At 44.8% G+C, this 25513-nt stretch overlaps 1 protein-coding gene across 1 annotated transcript; it reads left to right on the forward strand.

The window, feature by feature from the left end:
• Positions 1-22791: 22791 nt before the first annotated feature.
• Positions 22792-23484, forward strand: Krtap5-8 (keratin associated protein 5-8). Its single transcript, NM_001109474.1, has one exon. The coding sequence runs from the start codon at positions 22792-22794 to the stop codon at positions 23482-23484; it is 693 nt and encodes a 230-aa protein (NP_001102944.1).
• The last annotated feature ends 2029 nt before the right edge of the window (positions 23485-25513 follow it).

Genomic DNA, 25513 nt, shown 5'->3' on the forward strand with positions numbered 1-25513 from the left:
GGCCCCTGTAGGTGAATCACAGAAGAGACATTTGGGGTTTTTGGAGCAAAGCTCTACCATTTGCAGACAACCACTCTCCCTTTGAAAACAGCTCTTGGCCTGATATTGTGCCTTCATGGAAACTTAATGTTTGACAATAGGACACCAAGTTACCATGAAACCTGAACTGCCCATCATGACCTGAGTGTTATCAGACCCTCCAAGTCATAAAATAAGACGTGCACAGCAGCAGTCTATTATCAATGGAAGTGCTATATACATGGTTGGGTCTGAGCAGGTCCTGAAGGCACAAGCAAGTTACATGAAGAAGTTACTCAAATGCCTATGGTTTCTACTCCTGTTACAATGCCATCTGCTGCCAAGCATGCGCCAATAACCTCATGGGGTGTTCCCTGTGATCAGTTGACTGAGAAGACTAGGGCCTGGTTTAATGACGGCTCTGCACATTATGCCCGCACCACCCAGACGTGGACAGCTGCAGCATTACAACCCCTTTCCAGGACAACCCTGAGAGATACGGGTGAAAGAAAATCTTCACAGTGGGCAGGACTTTGAGCAATACAATTTGTTTGGAAGGAGAAATAGCCAGATGTGTGATTGTTCACTGACTCATGGGCTATAGAAAATGGATTGGCTGGATGGTCAGGGACCTGGAAAGATCATGTTTGGACAATTGGTGAGAAAGACATCTAGGGAAGAAGAATGTGGATAGATCTCTCCAAATGGGCAAAGGATGTGAAGGTATTTGTGTCCCATATAAATGCTCAGGAAAGGTGACTTCAGATGAGGAGGAGTTCAATAATCAATTGGATAAGATGACCCGTTCTATTGACACTCAGCCTCTTTCCCCATCCACCTCTATCATTGCTCAAAGGGCACATAAACAAAGCGGCCATGGTAGCCAAGATGGGGGTTATGCTTGGGCTCAACAACAGGGACTTTTACTCACCAAGGCTGACCTGGCTACAGCTGCTGCTAAATAACAGAGCTGCCAACAGCAGAGACCAACACTGAGCCCCAGATATAGCAACATTCCTTGAGGTGACCAGCCAGTCACCTGGGAGCAGGTTGACTACATTTGACCACTTACTCCATGGAAAAGACAAAGTTTTGTTCTTTCTGAAGTAGATACTTTTTCTTGTTATGGGTTTGCCATTCCTGCACGTAATGCTTCTGCCTAAACCACCATCTGTTAACTTACCGAATGCCTTATCCATCATCATGGTACTCCACACAGTATTGCTTCTGACCAAGGAACTCATTTCACAGCCAGAGAAGTGTGACAGTGGGCCCACGATCATGGAATCCACTGGTCTTACCATGTCCCCGTCATCCTGAAGCAGCTGGTCTGGTAGAAAGATGGAATGACCTTTTGAAGACACAGTCACAGTGCAAATTCGGTTGCAGCAGCATGAAGGGCTGTGGCAGAGTTCTTCAGAAGGCAGGATATGCTTTGAATCAGCATCTGATATATGCTACAGTTTCTCCCCTAGCCAGGATCCATGGGTCCAGGAATCCATTCCTAGTGAGCCTCTTGGAAAGTTTTTACTTCCTGTCCCCACAACTCTTACGTTCTGCTGGTCTAGAAGTTTTGGTTCTAGAGGGGTTCTAGGGGGTTCAAGCATTCCGTTGAACTGGAAACTCAGACTTCCCCTGGTTGTTTTAGGCTTCTAATGCCCTTAAACCAATAGGCTGAGAAAGGAATAAGTGTTAGGAGGATTGATAGGTCCAGAATACCATGGGGAAATTGGATTGCCTCTCCACAATGGAGGTTAAGAAGGATTATGACTGGAGTGCAGGAGATCGCTTAGGGTGTCTCTTAGTACTACCATGCGCTGTGAATTAAATTCAATGGGAAACTACAACAGCCTAATCCAAGCAGGATGACAAAGGACACAGACCCATCAGGAATGAAGGTATGGGTGACTCCTTCAGGAAAAGAGCCAAGACCAAGACCTGCTGAGGTGCTTGCAAGGGTAAAGGAAATACAGAATGGGCAGTAGAGGAAGGTAGTTAACTAAGGCCACATACCAGTTGCAGAAACAAGGATTATAAAATAATATGAATGCTTCTGTTTTATTTTGTTAAGAACACATTTATATTTCTTCCAATTTCTTTAACATCAATTGTGTTTAAGTTTTGATACTAAAAGAATGTTTCCAGGGACATTGGCCTATGGTAAATTTCCAAATGCATTTGCGATTATATGAGGAATAGTTATTTCATGTTAGGCGGCATATTCATGAACTTCTTATTGTTTCATGTGGACATGAGATTTTATTTGTGTCAAGTTGACAAGGGGTGGATTGTAGTGGCTATTCCTGGTTGTCAACTTGACTGTATCTGTGATGAACTACAATCCAGAATTGGAAGGCTCACCTGTGATCCAGATCTTGAGGTTCGGAGATACAAATTTCTGACCTGGATCTTGGCATAGAGATCTTGATGCATAGTGGTTATGAATCCAAAGAGACTAAGGCAAGGAGGTCTCTGAGTTCAAGGGCATCTGGGACAACACAAGGTCCAGATCCAGGTGTAGTGGTACACACCTTTAATCTGTGGAGGAGGCCCACACAAGCACATTGTAGAAGGGAAGACTTTCTCTTCCACTGCTTGTCTTGTGGGACTTAGCAGCTCCTAGATCCTTAGACTTCCATTAGACAACCATATCCATGGTTGGGGAGCTGGACTACAGACTGTAATTCATCAACAAGTTTCCTTACTATATAGAGACTACCCATAAATTTTGTGACTCTAGAAAACCGTGACTAATACAGCACCCCAAATAAGTCTCTTTTCTTTGATTTTTGTTATTACTTGTCAGTATAACTGTCCTGAACATGAAGTGGAAGAGTCTACCTTGTTAGAGCTGTCAAGGCCCACACTTATGACTCTGAATTTCACAAAGGATTTGGTGGACAGTCAGGAGACTCTCAGGGCAAGGAGACCAGAGTAGGAGGGAGGTTAAGTGGTCCCACACTGGGGCAGAGTTACCCTACCTGACAGACTGTCTTCATCTTCCCCCTTCAACCAGCATCACTTATTTTGACCTCTACAGGGTAAAGCAGAGATGTGAGTTTTTTGAGAGCATCAGCCTTTCTGGGCCCTTGGTGAGCTTAGCTGGGAAGCTACTGTGAGGAACAAGGACCCTCACTTCACAAGGAGAGCCCTGGAGGCTCAGAGCAGCAAAAGTGAGATCAAGCATTTTACCACTTTGCAAAGCTGGTCCTTAGCCCAGAACAGGTAACACCAGGTACACACCATATCTTATAATCCTCCTGCATGGAAACAACTCCCCCCTCCCCTTCCATTTCAGTAATCAGGAGGGTACACTCTTACCCATCAGCTGGTGTCATCTTTTTGCTGCTCTGGTTTGTCTTTTTCTCAACAAACACAGTGCATGGATTCATTTCTTCATTTTATATCCTATTTAGTTTCAAGCTTATCCGGTTCATGATCTTTCAGGGCAGGCTGGGTTTTTAGTAAGTGTCTAATATTAATGACTACTTTGGTTGCATGTTAGGGAGAGACTTGGGTGGTAAAATGAGTAACCAAGGTCCTGGTTTTTGGTTTTGTTTTGTTTTGTTTTTTAATCTTCATTTGTGTTGTTGTAAAAATATAAAAAAATAAAAATGCTGTCTTTTATCCCAATCTAGGTCTGGAACTGTAGTGCCCCAAGATGTATGGTAGATATCTTGACAGAAGCACACATCCCAACTCTGTGGCAGCCCAGACCAGCCACCCCACACTCCCTTACACTTAAATCACTACATCAAAGAACACACAACATAATAACCTTTGACCCAATTGATAAGATATAATTACCCACCTAAACATACAAAGCCCAGTACACATTCATTCCTTAAGAAGATTAATAACAACTTGTAAATACAGAGTGGAATCTTAACTTCAGCCTCCATTTTCTCTCCTCCGTGGCTCTATCTCTGTCCTCCTGTCTCTTCTCCTTCCGTTCCAGTCTCCTCCTCTTCTTTCAAACTTTTCTCCCGCCCATCCTTCCTTCTCGTCCAATGACAGGCCTCCTTCTATCCTGTACCTGCCCTTACCTATATTTTACAAATTAAATGGGGAGAAGGTTCTGGTGAAGTCACCTGAGTCCTGACTGGGTGACTAGGCAGCTGTCCTTGGGGCAGTGGAATTAGCATCAAAACACAGATAACTCCAGGGCAAACCACAGCATTTCCCCCTTTTTATCCAGTTAAAAAGCCCTTTCGTTTATATATAAATCGAGTCCAATTATTACCATTCTATAATTTATAAAACGTACGATAACAATTAACACCCAGTCCATCGATTTGTTAATTAACTAAAGCACCTTGTCATCTATCCTAAAAGACTCTAATTCTATGCCTGACTTATATCTTGGTTTGAGATCGTATGCCATCTGAAAAAACACCCTTTCAATTTATTATCTTTCTCAATGCTAAACAGCTTGGGGTGTCTATGAGACTACTAGTCTTCAACCACATCAGAAATCTGAGAATGACCAAATATCTATACACATAGGAAGCCTAACACGGCTTCCAGAACTGAGAGGTTGTAGAGACAATCTCCACTAGCACAGTCCTCTGTTAGCAACATGTGAACACAAGTCTTCAGCCTTCTGACCCAAAATCAACTGACAAGACTGTTGAAATGCAGATTTTGAAGGGCTGATCACCTGTCTTGGCAGGGTTATCAGTCAACTATTCTGCATAATTGTCCTTTTCTGGACAGTATTAGTCTGCAGATGAAACAGGCAGTTTTGTCCAGTGACTGCCTAGCCACAAAGTATTGCCTCACCTGGAGGTAGAGATGTTCACATTCTTCATTTAATCCGCCGAAGGGGAACTGTTAGGAGCAGATGTGTCTCAACAAGATAAGTAACTTTAATCTCAAATTTTGTGGATTTCTGACATTTTTGAAAAACATCTATCTATATAAGGTAATTTGGACTGTTGTCTTTGTATCTTAAATATTATCTTGAAAGTACTCACTCGTATGTTTAGGTGGGCAATTATATCTTATCAATTGGGTCAAAGGTTATTATGTTGTGTGTTCTTTGATGTAGTGATTTAAGTGTAAGGGAGTGTGGGGTGGCTGGTCTGGGCTGCCACAGAGTTGGGATGTGTGCTTCTGTCAAGATATCTACCATATATCTTGGGGCACTACAGTTCTGGACCTAGAGTGGGATAAAAGACAGCATTTTTATTTTTTATATTTTTGCAACAACAGATGGCGAACCAGTGTTATGGGCAAGAATCCACTAGTAATCCTAAGAGTTGAGAGAAAGTTTTATTTTCTAAGTAAGAGGAGGCCAGCACCATGTTGAGTCACATGATGTCTCAAGCGTGGGAACTTTAAACAAACAAAAGCAAACTGGGCTGGCAGGCTGTAGGTCCCCTGCTGTGTGATAAGTGATGGCAGACCATAGAGTTAGAGATTAAAAGCTACTTTTAAAAGGAAGTTGATTAGAAAGTCTTTCAGGATACTCATATTCCTTTTAATGTGGGCTCCACAGGAATTTTGGGTTGAAATCCTAGTTAGACAAGCTCCTTCTTAATGACAGGTTTATTAAAAGGTGATTAAGTTTATTTTTAGAAAGAAGAGAGTAAAGAGATTACCCGAATCACGTGGGGATTTTCATCTTTGTTTTGGAACTTAGGGAAAAATTAGTCACTGACTCCAAGTAGAGTATTGTGATATTTACAAGTTATTAAGGTTAAGTAAAAATCTGTGGCTCTGGGTAGAGAGCTTAACAGATGGATATATTTTGGGCTGAAGTCCTGGTTTGATACGTTGCTTATTGGTATTAGAATTGATAGAAGGTTTTTAGTTTGTTTTATGAATTACCCTGCTAAAGGCCATATGGCTCGTTGATGCCAGCTAGCGAGGGTTTGTGGTTACTTTTGATATTTACCACAACAGCAAGCTCAGATTCTCTTAACGTGGGCTCCACAGGAATTTGGAGTTCATTTCCTGATATCATAGAGTACAAAAGCCTACCAGGCTCATTGTTTAGCTTACTTCCTTTTTTAAAAAATTGTTTAATCTTCATATGTGACTTTGAGTTTTATGGTTAAATTATTACTCTGGGAGAGAGTGCAAGATACAAGGTTTTCTAATTACAGACTAAGGAACACAGTGTTTTGGGAGAAAGATTTTGTCTTTGTGTTTTTAAAAAGTGTGATTAAACTCTGGAAACCTCACAGAGTCATACTGATCAGATTTGATAGAGGTAGACCGCCTGAAAAAATTGACTCAGGAGAATCAAACAAAAAGATATCTCGATTCTAAACTTTTGCCTTGAGAGTTGTATTTTACAGAGTGTGCCTCCTTGGATTCCTGGTCTCAAGGACTTTCAGCTGGGTCCAGTCAGGACACATCTGCTACAGCATTTGCTTCTTCCTTCCTACCCCCTACCCCCAAGAAATCTCAACACCCATGCACAGCTTGAAGAAGTTATGGAGGAGACATCACCCCAATTCCCTGGATTTGGGGGGTCTGAAAGAGGTTATTCTAAAGTTGTTTTTATGAGGAATTTAAAGTTGGTTGTAATTTAACAGGGAGAAATTAGCTAGATTGAGTTGTACAGTCATAATCTCATTTAGTAACTAAGCTAAAATCATATCTTTGCTTTGGTATGGAATTTATTTGTCAAAAAAGTTTAAAAGCACAAGGTTTAGAGCCATTCCTTCTATTGATGTCATTACAAACTTCTGAGTTGATTACACATGTGAGTTAAGGGCCAAATAGCAAATTCATGGCTCTGACTTTGTGAGAGAACTTTCAAGATATCAAGATATAAAGACAACAGTCCAGATTGTCTTATATAGATGGATGATTTTCAAAAATGTCAGAAGTCCACAAAATTTGAGATTAAAGTTACTTATCTTTTGTTGAGACATATCTGCTTGCTCCTAACAATTTCCCTTTGGTGGATTTAATGAAGAATGTGAACATCTCTACCTCCAGATGAGGCAATACTTTGTGGCTAGGCAGTCACTGGACAAAACTGCCTGTTTCATCTGCAGACTAATACTGTCCAGAAAAGGACAATTATGCAGAATAGTTGACTGATAACCCTGCCAAGACAGGTGATCAGCCCTTCAAAATCTGCATTTCAACAGTCTTGTCAGTTGATTTTGGGTCAGAAGGCTGAAGACTTGTGTTCACATGTTGCTAACAGAGGACTGTGCTAGTGGAGATTGTCTCTACAACCTCTCAGTTCTGGAAGCCGTGTTAGGCTTCCTATGTGTATAAATATTTGGTCATTCTCAGATTTCTGACGTGGTCGAAGACTGATTATAGTCTCATAGCCTATCAGGCTGTTTAACTCTGAAAATACATATTTTATTGGATAGTTATCAGATATTATACAAGTTAGCTAAGATATAATATAGATTTTAAGCCTTTCTTGAGCTAGAATAGATAACTAAATATTCTGTTTAACTGATATAGTGTTGGACTGGGTGTTAGATATATTTTATGCTTTTAATTACAAAATGAAAATACTTGTACTCAGCTTATATTTGAGAGAAAAGGTTTTTTTAATTAGACAGAAAGGGTGAAATGTGGGATGATGTCACAGGTGAGGCAGGTACAAGATAGAAGGAGGCCTATCATTGGACGAGAAGGAAGGATGGGCAGGAGAAAAGTTTGAAGGAAGAGGAGGAGACTGGAATGGAAAGGAGAGAGAGAGACAGGAGAGAGAGGGAGAGAAGCTGTGGCAGGACAATATGGCAGGTGACGTTAAGATTCCACACTGTACCTTTACAGGTTGTGATAAATGTTCTTAAAGGATGGATGTATATTAAGTGTTGTATGTTTAGGTGGGCAATTATATCTTATTAATTGGGCCAAAGGTTATTGTGTTGTGTGTTCCTTCGTGTAGCGATTTAAGCGTAAGAAAGTGTGCAGCAGTAGGTCTGGGCTGCCACAGAGTTGGGATGTGTGTTTCTGGCGTGGAAACCTGCCTTGGGAACTAGATAGGTAGAGAGATTGCTGCCAGGCTCAGAGAGAGGCCTTCGGCAGTGTGATATGCGAGGGAGCAGAGCAGGTGAGACGCTTTGCTGATTGAGATTAAGATATCTAGCAGATATCTTGGGCACTGTGGTGCCGGACCTAAAGTGGGCAAAAAGGCAGCATTTTTATTTTTTATATATTTACAACAACACCATTTGGACATAGAGGGTCAGTATAATGAATGATATGTTTGAATGACCTATCAGATATTGGATCTATAGCAAGGATGCAGGGGAACTGATGTTCGCCAAAGCACTGAATGCAAATTTATTAAGAGAAAGTCAGAAAGAACTCCCAAGACTGGAGGGGGGGTCCAGTAAGCTTTTCTGAACCTTGTGATAGAGACCAGAGTGTGGGGACCCTTGTGGGCCCCCTTCAGTGTTTGCCCCCTGCTGAGCCTTGCTGATGCAGGTGGAAGCTTTTGTTCTTAACAAATTGGCACTTGGGCAGTAACACCTGGGCCATAACATCCTTTAGTCAATTACATTTTTTGTTTCTGCTTTTCTCCTGAGGGTGTAAACTTGTTCTTCCACTGTGCTTCCTGGAATTTTCCACTCTGTGGACTTGGGGTATATATTCTGTGAACCTCAGTAAAGCTTTGGCATTCTCATAACACGAATGACCTGAGTATGTGTCTTTTTCTTAAATCCCAAAGGCCTACACCTGGAGGAATGTACTTTGACATGGGTCATTTTTGAGAGTATGACAGGATGAATCAATAAGGATGATGCACTTGGAACATATGCTTCCACTGGCCAGTTGAAAAATTACTGGCTCAGTCAGTGGAGGGTCCATTAGGCTAGGCCTTGATTCACCAGAGTTCTTAGCCTTACTCTCTTGGAGGAGTCACCACGTTTCTCAATCTCCAAACTTGTATTTAGGCTTTGTTTTGGACTCTGGAATTTCAATCCTCCACAAATTTCTTTCTACATAGTATATCTTGGGCCTAACAGAACACGAGTAGCTCAACAGATACCCAAAGACAATGACATTTGAACCTCCATAGCAGATGGCAGGTACCCAAATACCCTGGCCAGAACTCTGAAAGACAAAGCCTTTCAACCAATGGAAATGTTCTAAATGGTTGGGAATGAACCCTCACAGGTCACCAGAGTTCCATACCTGCTGAAGCACAAGGTTCCAGCTGTAAGAACTCGGGAGAATCATACTGAGCCACTGGGGTGAGGCAGAGTAGTGGTATTGGGGAGAGCTCTGGTGTGGTTTGTGAACTGTGCAAATGTCAAGATTCTGCAGGCTCTCTGTTCCTCAGGCAACATTCACATACTCGTCCTTGAAGACTTAACCTGTGTTACACCAAACTAGGGCCAATTGTAACCGCCTCCTGAGTCCCCAAGGTGACCTGGCATTGAGTTGTAGGTGTGTGTTTCTGAACTTATTTCACAATAAAATTCCTTTAGTATCATGTCTAACATGAATTTTGTATGGTGTGTGTGTGTGTGTGTGTGCATATGCAAATGAGCACACGCACATACCCATGTAGGCATGCCTAGTGTGGGTGTGACTATGTCTGCACATATGTGGGTGTGTGTGAATGTGGGAATTAGGGACAGTTTTGAACTATATTAAATTATAGGCCAATATTGTCTCTTTTTTGTTTTTTTTTAAGATTTATTTATTTATTATAGATGAGTACACTGTAGGTGTCTTCAGACACACCAGAAGAGGGCATCAGATTCCATTACAGATGGTTGTGAGCCACCATGTGATTGCTGGGATTTGAACTCAGGACCTCTGGAAGAGCAGTCAGTGCTCTTAACCGCTGAGCCATCTCTCCAGCCCATCTTTTCTAACTATTTTTTAGACATGACTTGCCAAATACAAGAATATAATAGTTCACTATAACATTTGAAATAAAAAAGATTAAATGGTTCTTCTATAGGGCTTCATCTATAGGAGAAATAAATAAAATGCCACCTCGGGGTTTCAATTCTGGGTGGAACAGTTTGGCTCTGCTGCTTCCAAATGGAAACTGAGGCTGAGAAAGCCAATCTCACCACAGGACTATGAACAGATAACCTGTCCTGTACAGCGAGCATCTTAGAGAAGGAGAAGCAGCTAAGACAGTTAAGTGAGTGTACACAGGGGGAGAAAATAAACATGCTGATAAAATAATAAGATGAAGGGTACATTACACAATTTTTTGAAGGCTACAGAGATTTTGTTAAAATTTTTTCTTCCCAAAAAAGTGCTACCTTCCCTGCATCCTACACAGCATTGGGATTAGAAGCACGTGCCACAGTCCTGAGTACTCCTCTTTGCTTTTTTTTTTTTAAGATTCATTTATTTATTATATATAAGTATACTGTAACTATCTTCAGACACACCAGACCGGAGGAGACCATCAGCTCTCATTACAGATGGTTGTGAGCCACCATGTGGTTGCTGGGCTTTGAACTCAGAACCCCTGGAAGAACAGTCAGTTCTCTTAACCACCGAGCCATCTCTCCAGCTCTTGTTTTGTTCCTTAATCAGCCTGTTTACTCTGTATCCCAGGCACCTTAGCATTCCCTGTGTAGACCTGGCAGTCCTTCAGCTCACAGTGATCTGCCCACCTCAGCACCAAGTGCTAGGGTTCAAGAACTCTGCCACCAGGCTTAACAACTCCTGGCATTTCAATTAGGTCCCTTAGGGAAGAGTCAGTTCCTCTTGCTTACCAGTCATACATGTTACCAACTCACGGGTCTCCTTGGTTTTCCCTCCTTTCCCTTGTCTTCCCATTTCTTCCCTTCCCTTCCCTTTGCTTCATTTCCCTTCTCTTACCCTATTTGCTTTCCCACTTCTCCTCTCCCCTCCCTCCTTTCTACTTCCCCCCACTCCATTCCCCTCACTCTATTTCCCCTTCCCTTCCCTTTATTCCCAACATAAACAAACCAAACTGTAGAGAAAATTACACTTTTCTCCCAGCTTACACCAGCTGAGCTTGGATGCTCCAACCTTGGGCTTCCTGCTGGCCAAGGCTTTCTTTGTCATTTTGATACTCAGACTTGTCTGCTTCTCCTCACACAGAAAGGGACTGAGGGAGTGAAATAGCACAGGCAGCAAGAGAACTTTCAGCTGCAGGAACCTCTCACACTGCCACCATGTGGCTTCTGGAGGAACAGCATACACCGCTTCCCCCTGCTCAGACCCTGGCCATCATCCTAGACATTTTTACACAAAATTGCATTAAGAGTCACTCGGCACCGGGACACAGCCTATGTGTACTATTGGGTAATAATCCAACAGGTCGAGAATGTGCCTTAGTAGACAGAAATGCTCACTATGTGGAGAGGATCTGAGCCCTGGGATCAAATCTTTTAAGAATGTTTCAGTACATGGTGAATGTTCACAATGTATTAAGCAGATTATTGGATCCTGACAGACATTATAGCTGAGCCCAAGTTCCAGAACTGCAGAATCACTCCTTAGGTCAGACCTCTAAGGCCATGGCCACAGTGCCCTGGCTCTGCCTCAGCCAGAAACATAGCTTTGGAAGGCAGTGTTCAGCAAGGCATGTTGGAGTTCACGTGTAGTCACAGCCCTGGAAAGGGTGAGACAGGGAAGAAAGCTGCAATCTCCAGGCAAGGCTCAGTGACAGGACTGTGAGTGTCATGGATTTTCTTTTGAAAGAAATAGGACTGGGAAGATGGCTCAGTGGGTTGTGCTTACACGCAACTCAAATTTAAATCCCTGAATCCAAGATGAAAGCAGAAAACCATCTCCTGAATCATGTATGTAAGAATGTATGTATGTATGTATGTATGTATGTATGTATGTATGTATGTGTCATGTCAACAACAACACACAGTATTAAGTTCAATTAATTTAGGAAATATAATGTAACGGTCTTATTGAGGAGCTTAATTAAAGAATTGGACCTTTGCTCTCCCCAATCATACATCTGAGTTCCTGGCTCCCTTACCAAGCAGATCATGTGTTCAGAGTGACACCAGAGTCCCTGCCACCCCTACAACAGCCTGAACAGCAGGACCAGGTCTTTACTTTTTGTGTTTTCCTTGCTTGGGACACTGGCTCCTCATAAAGGAAGGCCTTCAATGTCTCTAGTCCAGGGTCATTGAGGGCTTTAGAGGACATGCTGGGTGCACAGCGCTCCTCTGCTCTTGACATGCCAGTTCTGTCTTCCTTACAGTCGGGTCTGTCCACCTGCTACCTGCTGTAATCTACAAGAAAAGGACCCACGAGCAGGACTTGGTGAGGTGGACATGTGTGAGCTCCCAGAGATCTGCAGCTCACTCCCTTACCAAGTGAGAACATCAGAGTCTTAAAGGGAGTCTACAGAGGGCTGGGTCTGATGTTGCCTGGAGCTGTCACAGCTTCAGGGCCTCAGTTGGTCTGGCAGTGTGGTGTCCCTCTGACCAAATCTAGTAAGGCACGAATAGAGAAGAATCCCATAGAGGGAGGAGCCAGGAAGAAGTGGATGGGAGGAAGAAGATATTAGATGGCCCCAGCACCACCACAAAGCTGGGGTACTCCCACCCAGACCTGCAAGAAAATGAGGAACCATGGAGTGACAGCGAGGGACAGGATGAATGACTGAGACATGCTTGTATTGGTCCATGTGATGTGTTTATTGGTTTGTGACTTTCAACTTAAGGGAAAGCAGAGGTTGCTCTTCCTTGGCATCCAAGTCCAAGTGGGCTGTAGCGAGACACTAGAGATAACTGCAGAGCAGAATTTGTTAGCACCCAGTGGATGAGCAGATGGCCTCTGCTTGGGCTCTAAAATCCAGATTAGTGTTGAAGCTGTGGGAAGCAGGAGTGCTGAGGGAAGGAACATGCAGGATAATCAGGAACCTGGGGATAAAGTGAAGGCGATAGCCAAGGAAGGTAGTTCAGAGGGGCGGGGTCAAATTGAGAGTCTTAGATCTTGCATTGCCAACACATGGGGTCATTGCAACCAGCTTCAGCAGCCGGACTGACAGCAGGAAGACCCACATCCTGAAGAGCAGCAGGGCTTGCAGCAGCTGGACTGACAGCAGGAAGACCCACATCCTGAAGAGCAGCAGGGTTTGCAGCAGCTGGACTGACAGCAGCAGGGCTTGCAGCAGCTGGACTGACAGCAGCAGGGCTTGCAGCAGCTGGACTGACAGCAGGAAGACCCACATCCTGAAGAGCAGCAGGGCTTGCAGCAGCTGGACTGACAGCAGCAGGGCTTGCAGCAGCTGGACTGACAGCAGCAGGGCTTGCAGCAGCTGGACTGACAGCAGGAAGACCCACATCCTGAAGAGCAGCAGGGTTTGCAGCAGCTGGACTGACAGCAGCAGGGCTTGCAGCAGCTGGACTGACAGCAGCTGGGCTTGCAGCCCCCACAACTGGAGCAGGAACAGACAGGCACACAGCAGCACACGGGCTTGCAACAGCTGGAGCCACAGCCCCCACAGCTGGAGCCACAGCCTCCACAGCTGGAGCCACAACCCCCACAGCTGGAGCCACAACCTCCACAGCTGGAGCCACAGCCCCCACAGCTGGAGCCACAGCCTCCACAGCTGGAGCAGTTACAGACAGGAACACAACAGCACACAGGCTTGCAACAGCTGGACCCACAGCCCCCACAGCTGGAGCAGGAACAGGTGGGTACACAGCAGCATACTGGCTTACAGAGGCAAACAGGTTTGCAGCAGCTGGAGCCACAGCCACCACAGCTGGAGCCACAGCCTCCTGAGCAGCCACAGCCGGTCATGGTTCTGGTGTTTGGTTGAGGATGGAGTAGGTCAGAGGAGAAGGTGGAGAGGAAGGTGTGCAGATGTGGAGCCTTCTGTTCCTCGGGTCTTTATATCCCTGCCCAGGTCAGGTGTGAGGTCACATGGTCACTTCCTGGATCCTGAATGTGTCATAGCTTAGGATTCTGCATGATGTTGCCTGTTCCTATACATTACTTCTGTTTTCCCTATGCCTTTCCCAAACAGACTGCCATGTGGCATGAAATGCTGCCCTCAGTAAACAGTAACCAGTGTCCATCAGAAGATGTCCAGTCCCCTTCCTTTGAGGTGTAAAGAGACCTTGGCAAGCCTTGTTCCCATCCCATAAGTAGCACTTCCTGGTGTTTGTGTGTTTGCCTCCTGGGCATCAGGCTCCACTTGCCCACCTCAGCACTCCCTCTCCTCAGTCTATAAGTTGGTGGTTTTTCTCTTCTGACCTGATCCCTGTGACTCATCAGATCACCGGATCCTCTTCTTCACAGGGGATAGACCAGGTCTGGGTTCCCACAAGGGTGATTTGATAAAATCTCCCCATGCTGTCTTCTCAATATGGCTTTGTTTTCTTGGAAAGTATCATCGGGTGTAAGTGTAGTGTTTTAAGACAAACTTTAGCTGGGTGTGGACAGGCATGTCTTTAATCCCAGCAGCTGGGAGTCAGAGGCAGACAGATCTCTGTCAGTTTTAAGGGAGTTGGGTTTTGTAGGGCATTACAGCTGGGCCCCAGTTACATTGTGACAGCATAGATATAAATCTAGAGGGCAGGCTATGATTTCCTGGCTTCTTCTACACTGTTACAATGTGTTGTAGGCAGCCTTCAGAGAGCTATGGGAAAGGAGAGGATTCAGTCAGGGGGAAGCTACTCTTCTAGAGAAGGCAAGACAATGATGGCTCCTGTGGTAGTTTGAATATACGTGGCCCAGTGATTTGTGCTGTAAGTGGGTGTGGCCTTGTTGAAGGAAGTGTCTGATTGTGGCAGTGAACTTTGAAGCTCTGCCCAGTGTGGAAAAGTCACTCTTCCCCTGGCTGTAATAGGATCAAGATACAGACCTCTCAGCTCCTTTCACAACCCCATGCCTGCCTGCACACTGCCATGCTTCCTGCCATGATGATCATGGACTGGACCTCTGAGACTGTAAGCCAGCCCCAATTAAATGTTGTCCCTTATTAGAGCTGCTCAGTCATTGTGTCAGGGCACACTCATAAACTCTTAGCTAAGACAGAGGTGGGTGCCAGGTTGGGGTCTTGCTGTAACAGGATTGGCCATGTTGTCTGGAGGATTTGAGGACTGTGGATTGGAAAGCTATGCAGTGCTTCCTGTGGGACTCAATGGACCAACCTAGTTTGAATATGAAACACACTGTTCCTGAGGTGATTTGAACTGTGCACACCGTGCCCAAGAAGTTTCACTGAAGAACATTAGTATTTTGCCTAGAGATAGTATTTGTGATATTTTGGTGAAGATCATGGCTGCTTTTTGCCCGTGTAGAAAGAGTCTGCCCGAGAGCAATGGGAGGAGATTCAGATTAATTGCATTGACCAGAATAGCCTAGTTTAGATTTTATCCTTTGATTCACTCTCATTAGGAGTGTTTGATCATACACAGAAAGTTTAGAGAGGAAACATAAAAAAATATATATTTCAAGTAATAGCACCAGAAAATACAATGATGCTAAATCTGGTGTTGGAGGAGGTGGGCAGATTAAGGGAGTGGTGACCTGGGGAAAGATCTCACCCAGCTAAGCTTATTGTTCACCTAGTTATGGTTTTCATTTGGACTTTGAAACTGAAATGAACTTCAGTAAAGAAAAGAAAGTCATCTCGTTTGATCTGGATTTTTTTTTTTTTTTTTAAATCTGGATCTTGAGAAAAAGTGGCCATGAAAAGCTTAGGCCTAGGCACGGAACTACAAGTCTTAAATCCCCAACATGGAGGCAAGCAGATCTCTCAATTCAAGGCAAGCCTGGTTCAGAGCAAGTTCTGGGTGAAGAAAAGTCCAGGCCTCCTGGTATATACCTTTAATCACAGCATTCAGAAGACACTGCCATGAAGATCTCAAAGAGTTCAAAGTCAGTCTACAGAACAAGCTCAAGAACAACCCAGCTTAGGCAGTGAAGAAGTTGGAATAGGGAAAGCTGGTGATGATGTCATAGAATAATGGGACCATGTTCTACCTCCAGCAAGCAGCAGAGCTTGGCAACTTCGGCCATGTGACTCTCGCCTTAGAGTCAAGAATAGAAGGGACTACTGGGGCAATTGTTCCTGGTTATCTGGAGCTACAAACTTAGTGGTGATTAAGAAGAGACAAGCATAAATCACTGAGGTGAAATCTTCTTGGGAGTATTTTCTAAGGACAGAAGGAGTTTGTGTTTCAGAGATAGCCAAGATTATACCTCCTGCTTCGACTGGACTTGGTAATGCATAAGAATCACACAGGTAGTGCTGGTTTTGAAGGCATGAAGTGGCCAATGATAGCAGCTGAAGCTTGTCACTGTGAGAGGACATGGAAGGCCATTAGTGAAGGGGCAGCCTCAGTTGCAGTTGATGGCCCAATAACTGAAGGTGTCATGCAAAGTATTTGAGGTTTGGCACTGTGAAGGGAGCCTATGAGAAGCTATATGTAAAGCCTACTTGCAGTGGAAGACTCCAGAAAATTAGAGATGCCAGTATCATTGAATAATCATCAAGAACAGTGGTCAAGTGGAATCAACCAGAGCCTAGAGTACTACAGAGGACAGAGCTGGAGAAATGACCCGAGCCCTTTGGAGGAGCCCAGAAGATCATGAGTTGATTCGAGACAATAGAACAAGGAGCTGTAAAGTTGAAGTTGCCTTGGATAACCCAAGACATTAGAGATGTCAGAGCCATTGGATATGTGATGATGGAAGCTGCTAACAGGGAGTAGCACCAGCCCAGGAATAATAATATTCTGGTTGCTGCTGATGCCAACAACAGTCAACAAGGATAAAAGGACTTGGAGATCTGAAGAGCACTTTGACATTGGACATGCAGACATGGAGTTTGGAGGTTTCCCAGCTGGTTTTCCGTCTTGCTTTGGTCCAGTTTTCCTCACCATGATATTTTAGAATGGTAATGTGTGTCTTGCATAATTTCGGAGGTAATTTATGTGTATTTTCATTTTGATTCTTTAAGAGATCAACATTTAGAGATTGAATGAATATCAGAAAATACTTTGCAGTTTGGACTTTAAACACTGTAGAGAGTGTTGTAAACTATGGTGCTTTTGAAGTTGGACTAAATGCATTTTGCATTATGCTACGCCTAGGAATGGCCCCCCATAGACTCATGTGTTTGAATAAACCTATGGGGGCCAGGGAGAGGAACGTGGTTATTTAAATATGCTTGGTCCATAAGGAGTTGTACTGATAGGAGTGTGGCCTTTTTGGAGGAAGTGTGTGACTGTGTGGCCTTTGAAGCTCCACCCAGTATAGATAAGTCAGTCTAGTCCTGGCTGCACTTAGGTCAAGAAGCCGAATGCTCAACTCTTTCTACAGCACCATGTGTGCCTGGACAATGCCATGTTTCCTGTCGTGATATTAATGGACTGAACCTTTAAACTCTAAGCAAGCCCCAAGTGAATGTTGTCCCTTAGAAGAGTTGCCTTGGTCATTGTGTCTCTTCAAGGAATGAAACCTTACCTGAGACAGGTTGGAAATGGGCAAGACAACATCTTGACCAGGACTTCCTATCCATGTATACATCTCAATCTCTTTAAATTTGAACATCATTTAATGACCCCAAAGTGGACTGGGTCTCTTGGTTCCTCTTTCCAATGTGGTGATCACAAAATATGCTTTTCTCTGATTTTTGTTATTACTTGTATGTTTAACTGTCCTGTGCAGGAAGGGTGGTTGAGCCTAACTTGTTAGAGATGCCAAGAACCAGGCTTAGGACCTTGAGTACCTCACTAAGGCCTTTGGTTGAAACTTAGGAGACCCTCAAAGTAAAGTTTCCAAGGTAGGAGGGAGATTGGCTGGTACCCTCGATCTACACTAAGGCAGAATGACATTACCTGACAGACTGTCCCCATCTTCCCCCTTCAGCCAGCATCAGTTATTTTGACCTCTACAGGGGAAAGCAGAGTTCGTTGTGAGTTTTTTGAGAGCATTAACCTTTCTAGGCCCTTGGTGAGCTTCGCTGGAAAGCTAGTGTGAGGAATAAGGACCCTCACTACAAGGAGAGCCCTGGAGGCTCAGCAGCGAAAGTGAGATCAAGCATTTTACCACTTTGCAAAGCTGATCCTCAGCCCAGAACAGGTGGCACCCTGGATGAATACAGATCACATCTTATAACTCTCCTCCATGGCGACAACCACCCCCCTTCCTTTTTAGTTGAGTAATCACTCTTACCTATCAGCTGGTCTCATCTTTCTGCTGCCCTTGTTTGGTTTTTTTCTCAACAAAAACTGTGCATGGATTCGTTCCTGCATTTCCTATCCTGTTTCAGTCAAGCTTATCAGGTTCATGACCTTGCAGGGCATGCTTGGTCGTTAGTCATTGTCTGCTATTAATTCCTAGTTTGGTTGCATATTCGTGAGAGATTTGGGTGATAGAATGAGTAGCAGGTGTCTCATTTTTTTAATTTGTTTTTTCTTCATTGAATTTGTACATAGGCTGTTGCGGTCAAATTAAAATTATACTTTCTTTGAACCTACACTAGATCTGGCACCGTAGTGCCCCATGACATCTGTTTGATATTTTCATCTCAGTCAGCAAAGCCTCTCACCCGCTTAGCTCCATCCCATATCATACTGCGGATGGGGGCTCTCTGAGCCTGGCAAAAATCTCTCTACCTGTCCAGTTCTCAAGGAAGGTTGCCACCATGCCAGACATACACATCCCAATTCCGTGGTGGCCCAGTGTCTTCAGCCACCACACACTCTCTTGAATTCAATTAAATCACCACATGAAAGAACATACAACATAATAATAACCTCTGGTCCAATTGATAAGATATAATTGCCCACTTAAATAAGATAGCATTTGCTCATCTAGACATACAAAGCCCTGTACATACCCATCCCTTAAGAATAATCATAACAACCTGTAGATGTGCAGAGAGGAATCTTAACATCTGCTGCCATGTTCTCTCGGCTGCCCTCCTCTCTCCTCCAGTCTCCTCCTCCTCCTCCTCTCTAAAAATTTTCTCCCGCCCATCCTTCCTTCTCGTCCAATGACAGGCCTCATTCTATCTTGTACCTGCCTTCGCCTGCATAATGACATCATCCTAAAATAGACAGATGGCCTAAAGGCATGTTTGAATGGATGTTTAGATTTTATTTCCTATTGCAAGGATGCAGGAGAATTGATGGTCCCCAAAGTGTAAATGTGTTAAGGGAAAGTGAGAAAGAATTCCCAAGAGTGGAGGGGGGGGGTCCCCAGCAAGCATTTCTGATCCTTATTGTGGAGATTGAAGAGCAATGTACATTGAGAGGGGCCGTTTTTGAGAGCTTTGCAGGCTGAAGCAATAAGGAATGTACACGTGTCATATACGCTTCCTCTGACCAGTCCAAGGGTTCTGGCTTAGTCAGTGGATGGTCCATTAGCCTAGGCCATGATCCACCACAGATCTCACCCTCGGTGTGTAGGAGTTACCATGTGTCTCAGTCTTTATAGGTGTGTTTGGGTTTTGTTTTGGACTCTTAGAAATTTTGACCCTCAGTAAATTTCTCTCTAGATCGTGTTCCTTGGGCTCAACTGAAACAATAACCCAATGGCTCGATTGATACGAAAAGACCAAGACATTTCATCTTTCCCTAGCAGAAGGCAGTTACCCACAAAAACTAACCCAGGACTCTGAAAGACAATGCCTTTCACCAAATGGCAGTGGCCAAGATGGTGAGGTAAGAATCCTAAGAGGTTAATAGAGTCCCACTCCCACTGCAAGGTCCAATTTGAACAAACTTGGGAGAAACGTACTGAGCCCCTGGGGAGACACAGGAGAGAGGTATTGGGGTGAGCTCTGCTGTGTTTGTGAACTGCACAAATATGAAGATTCTCTGGGGAGCCCAGGCTTCCCACAAAACATCCAAAATACCAGTCCTTGCTGTCCGCAAGGCTTCCTGCCTCAGTCTGCTAACCATGGCCTAGTCATGGGAGCTTCTAGCGTCCATGCAATCTTATCTAGGCCTAGAACGTTTTGAGCCTCTGAGAATTACAGCCGAATAAACTCACTCTTTCTACCTCTTTCCAACCTGGCTGGCTGGTCCACTCAGCTGTTCTGACTCAAAACTTCTCTCCACACTGACCGATTCAAACAGGTTCCTTTCAGCCTCTGAGTGAACTGTTTTCCTTGGACACCTACTATGTGGCAATACACTGGACTCCTCTGGCTCCTTCTAATGGTCTGGCTTGCTCTGTCTTCAACTGTGTCTAGCTTGTTCTCTCTCTGCAACCTGTCTCCGTACAACTGTCCCCTCCATCTCCGTGACTCTCTCTCTTGTCACCGCTTTCCTCTCTCTTCTCATGACAGTCGGGCATATCCTGTTTGCCAAATCTTTCACTGATTCATCACTGTGTGCCTCTCCATTCGACATCACGTTCAAACCTGGCTGCTTCCTCCTACAAACTATCTTTACATTCATTGTTTGAGATTATAGCGTTTTACGAAGGGTGTGTCTGTATTCCACCCAGAGGGTTAAGGGTGTGTGCTAAGGCTGAGCCATGCCATAACCAGAAACCGGTTTTTCCATTAATGGCACAGCAGTTAAGAGCACTGACTGCTCTTCCAGAGGTCCTGAGTTCAAATCCCAGCAACCACATGCTGGCTCACAACCATCTGTAATGGGATCTGATGCCCTCTTCTGGTGTGTCTGAAGACAGCTACAGTGTACTCATATATAATAAGTGAATAAATCTTTAAAAAAAAAACACACAATCTTGGGGTTCACATAGTGATCAAATATCCTGCAACAACTTACCATGTGTTAACAAACTGAGGCAAAATGTAACCTGCACCCAGAATCCCCAGTATGTTCCAGCAGTGAACCTCTGGTGTGTGTGTGTGTGTGTGTGTGTGTGTGTGTGTGTGTGTGTGTGTGTGTGTGAATATGGGCAATTTTAGGAACAGTTTTTGAATTTTTTTTTTTTGGTTCTTTTTTTCGGAGCTGGGGACCGAACCCAGGGCCTTGCGCTTCCTAGGTAAGCGCTCTACCACTGAGCTAAATCCCCAACCCCCAGTTTTTGAATTTTTAAAATTTGTATATGCTTATTTTTTTCTTCATTTCTTTGAAAGTAGCTACCTAACTGGGAATTTAATAGTTAACCATAACATTTGAGTTAAGACAGTTTATAGGGCAAACCTAAATAAAATGCCGGCTAACTGAAACGTTGATTTTAAATTTCATTCTGGGTGGAAGAGTTTGGCTCTGCTGCTTCCAATGTAAACTGAGGCTGAGAAAAAAAAATCTCATCACAGGATTTAGAAGAGAAAACCAATCCTATAGAGCAAGCACCTTAGAGGAACAAGAAGCATCTAAAATTGATAACAGAAAGTGCAGTTTGTATAAAAACTATGCTGACTGCACCATAAGTTCTATTACAAAATTTTGTGTAGGCTAGAGTTTGCTAAGAATTTTCTTCTGAAATAAATTCTACCTACTCATCACCCTACCCAGCACTGGGATTAGAAGCATAGCCCCCCTAGTCCTGACTGGCTGTTGTTGTTGTTGTTGTTGCTGCTGCTGTTGTTGTTGTTGTTTTTAATAGGTTGTTATTCTGTATCTCAGGCACCTTGGAACTTTGTATCTAGAACATGCTGACCTCCAGCTCACAGAGATCTGCCCACCTCTGCTTTACGTGCTAGTGTTCAAGGCTTTTGCCACCATGCTGGGCAACTCCTGGCATTTCAATTAGGTTCTGTAGCAAAAAGTCAGGGCCTCTTGCTTACCAGGCAAACATTTTACCAACTGAACAATCCCTTCCTCTTCCCTCCCTTCCTTTCCTTTCCCCTCCCCTCCCTCCTCTTCCCTTCCCTTTATTCCTAACATTAACAAACCACACTGTAGAGAAAATCACACTCTTCTTCCAGCTACCACCAGACGAGCTTGGATGCTCCAACCTTGTACTTCCTGCTGGCCAAGGCTTTCTGTTATTTTGGCACTGCATCCAGATGTAGCTGATTCTTCTCAAACAAGACAGGTTGTGAGGGAGTGGAACAGGACTGGGCAGCAAGAGAACCTTCAGTGAGAGGGACCTCTCACACTGCCACCATGTGGCTTCTGGAGGAACAGCATGGAGCACCTCCCACCCACCCCCCACCCCACCCCCACATCTTGGGCAGGAATCTAGACTTATTTACACAAAATGGCATTAAGTGTCAATGGACAGCTGGGATACAGCTTATGCCTACTACTGTGCAATAATCTGAAAGCCCTAGAATGTGCCTTTATAGACAGAAATACCCACTATGTGGGATAGAACTGACCTCTGGAATCAAGTCTTCTGACATAATTTTAGCCCATGCTCAAACCTTCCCATGGTGTAATCCCAGCATTAGAGGGCCTGAGGCAGGAAAGAGAGCTGCAATTCCTAGTTCAATCTGAGCTACATTGTGGGTTTCTGGTCACCCTGAGCTACTTACACAACTCTACCTACATAGAAAAACAATTTTTTTAAAAAGTGGTCCAGGGAAGAACAATACAGGAGCAGTACTTAAATAAATTAGCAAGTCCGAGGCAACCAAGTGCTTCGTTCCTGTCCCTGTGCGTACCTATATCCCCAAATAAAAGGGGCGCCTACTGGACACTTGATAATGTTTACTGAGGGGCAGCATTCCCTCAGGGAATGAGGGTCATGTGGCATTCTGCTCAGGAAAGGAATCAAGAAAACAGAAGTAATGTATAGGAACAGACAACATCATGCAGAAGAGAATCCTAAGCTATGACACATTCAGGATCAGGAAGTGACCATGTGAGCCTCCCACCTGACCTGGGCAGGGATATAAAGGCCCGGGCTCAGGAGGCTCCACATCTGCACACCTTCCTCTCTACCTTCTCCTCTGATCTACTCCATCCTCAACCAAACACCAGAACCATGACCTGCTGTGGCTGCTCAGGAGGCTGTGGCTCCAGCTGTGGGGGCTGTGGCTCCAGCTGTGGGGGCTGTGGCTCCAGCTGTGGGGGCTGTGGCTCCTGCTGTGGGGGCTGTGGCTCCTGCTGCTGCAAGCCTGTGTGCTGCTGTGTGCCTGTCTGTTCCTGCTCCAGCTGTGGGGGCTGCAAGGGAGGCTGTGGCTCCTGTGGGGGCTGTAGTTCCTGTGGAGGCTGCAAGGGAGGCTGTGGCTCCTGTGGGGGCTGCAAGGGAGGCTGTGGCTCCTGTGGGGGCTGCAAGGGAGGCTGTGGCTCCTGTGGGGGCTGCAAGGGAGGCTGTGGCTCCTGTGGGGGCTGCAGCTCCTGTGGGGGCTGCAAGGGAGGCTGTGGCTCCTGTGGGGGCTGCAAGGGAGGCTGTGGCTCTTGTGGGGGCTGCAAGGGAGGCTGTGGTTCCTGTGGTGGCTGTAAGGGAGGCTGCTGTCAGTCCAGCTGCTGCAAACCCTGCTGCTGCCAGTCCAGCTGTTGCAAGCCTTGCTGCTCTTCAGGTTGTGGGTCTTCCTGTTGCCAATCCAGCTGCTGCAAGCCCTGCTGCTGTCAGTCCAGCTGTTGTAAGCCATGCTGCTGTCAGTCCAGCTGCTGTAAGCCCTGCTGCTGTCAGTCCAGCTGTTGTGCCCCTGTGTGCTGCCAATGTAAGATCTGAGACTCTGGCCACAGATCTCAGGTAGCAGAGCTGATTCAGGCCCCCTCTATAGACTGTTTGTTGCTCTATTCTGGGGTTTTCACACCACAGCTCACCAAAGACAGCTCCAGCATGGAGAGAAATCCAGGGTTTCTCTTACCAACTGAACTCCACTCCTGGCTTCATGTTCACCTCCTCACTGGTAGGTTTCCTTTACTGTTTCCTCCTTTTTGTAAGTCTAATCTGACAGCTACCCTTTCACCCTTCATCCAGGTTGACTAGTCTTGATCTTTCTGGCTTCCCGTGGATCAGGTCCTGGACCCCTAAATAAACAGTGTTTTCAGAACAAACCCATTCTTCTGCCTTCTTTCCTCAATTTTTTTGCACCAACCCATTTAATTTGTCCCTTAGTACTGACTCAGGTTTGCTGTGCTGTACCTCCCCTCTGTTGGGCTCTAGATACCAAACAATTAGAGCTCTGCCCCTCCCACCATTGAATGTGGATGGGCAGCAGTGGAAGACAGGCGCAGTGATTGTATGGGAAAGGAATAGGTGGCTGTTGGGACCACTTGTTGTCGGGGAGGATGTGTGGACGACTACTGCTGTCTCTCAGATGGGCGTCTCAGAAGCCCGGTGTGTAGAGGAAGCCTCGCATAGAGATATTGTGGTTGTTGAGTTTGTCTCAAAGCGCTCCAGGAAGATTGATTTAACAAGTCCCCTCTGCATGTTGGCCAGGAGTGACAAGTCACTCTCGAAGGTTCATACAACGAAGCTCACAGCCTGGCCCTTCGTGTGGAACTTTGCTCAGAAACTGGATTTTCACAAGAGACAATCCTGTCGAATACTGAGAGGGAACTGTCACCCAGAGGGAACACAAGGGCACAGATAGATACACAAGGAGGGTGTCATGTGATGGTGACTTCAACAAGGCAAGAAACAAGTAATCCTTCATATGTTGGGAGGGAATTGATGCTACAACTCATAGACAACATGTTTTCATGCATGAGAGTCATTTACTAGAACTAATAAGCCAGTGCAACACAACGCCTAGAAGCAAGACCTACAGGCAAAAGAATGAGGTTTTTGGCAGGCAGCGCAGAATGTAGCTCAGTGGTAGAATACTCGCCTAGCGTGCCAAGGTGGTGGCTTTTGTCCCCAGCACTGCAAACAAATAAAAAAGTTAATTGTGCTTAAATAAATAAATAAATAAATAAATAAAGATTAAATTTAGAATAATAGAATTATGATTGTGCGGTAACTACTTTTTAAAAGGTGAATGTGAATATGAAAGGGGATGATGGAGAATGGAGTAAAGGAAAGGGGGGAACTAAGAAAGCATGACAGAGGGGATATGGCATATTATATGCATACGTGGTGAGTCCTTTACTCTGTAAAGGTAGTAACACATCAGGGAAAAATGACCTAGGTCTGAACCACATAAAGGGTGGTTGAAAACCAAGTGTGTGTGTGTGTGTGTGTGTGTGTGTGTGTGTGTGTGTGTGTGTGCGCGCATGAGCGCGCATGAGTGTGCATGCATATGTATGTGTGTGTTCATGCATGTGTGTGTGAACATGAGTGTGCATGCATGTGTGTGCATGTGTGTAGGTATGTGTATGTGTGTGTTGCATATATGTGGGTGTATATGCATTTGTTGTTTGTTTGAGACAAGGTCTTGTTGGGAGTAGCTCAAGATGGCGGACGCAGTCTTCAGGTTAAAAAGCAATTGCATTCTAGCCTTATGTTAGAGCAAAAGCAATAGCCTTAGGTTAGAGCAAAGCACCCTGTACCTACAGCTCTGCTTGAATTCAATAGACAGCATAAATCTAGTTGTCAGATCACTGAGTACCGGTGGTCAGGTCACTAATCAACCCACCCTGCTGTTCCCCCTGCATGGCTGATTTACCCAGTCAATATCCTGGTCATCGAGCCAGGCCCATTCTTTTTTGGTTACCTAACCCCTCTCCACATTTTGCTTCTACCAGTATATCTTCTGCCTGAGAAAAATTAAAAATTGTCAGCTTGATCATACTTCTTGACTTGCTGTCTGTTC

Source organism: Rattus norvegicus, chromosome 1 (genome assembly GCF_036323735.1).
Source record: "Rattus norvegicus strain BN/NHsdMcwi chromosome 1, GRCr8, whole genome shotgun sequence".
In the NCBI taxonomy this organism is placed as follows: Eukaryota; Metazoa; Chordata; class Mammalia; order Rodentia; family Muridae; genus Rattus; species Rattus norvegicus.

Excerpts from the sequence above, each read along its gene's own strand:
- Krtap5-8 (NM_001109474.1), top strand. The coding sequence starts at position 22,792 with ATGACCTGCTGTGGCTGCTCAGGAGGCTGTGGCTCCAGCTGTGGGGGC.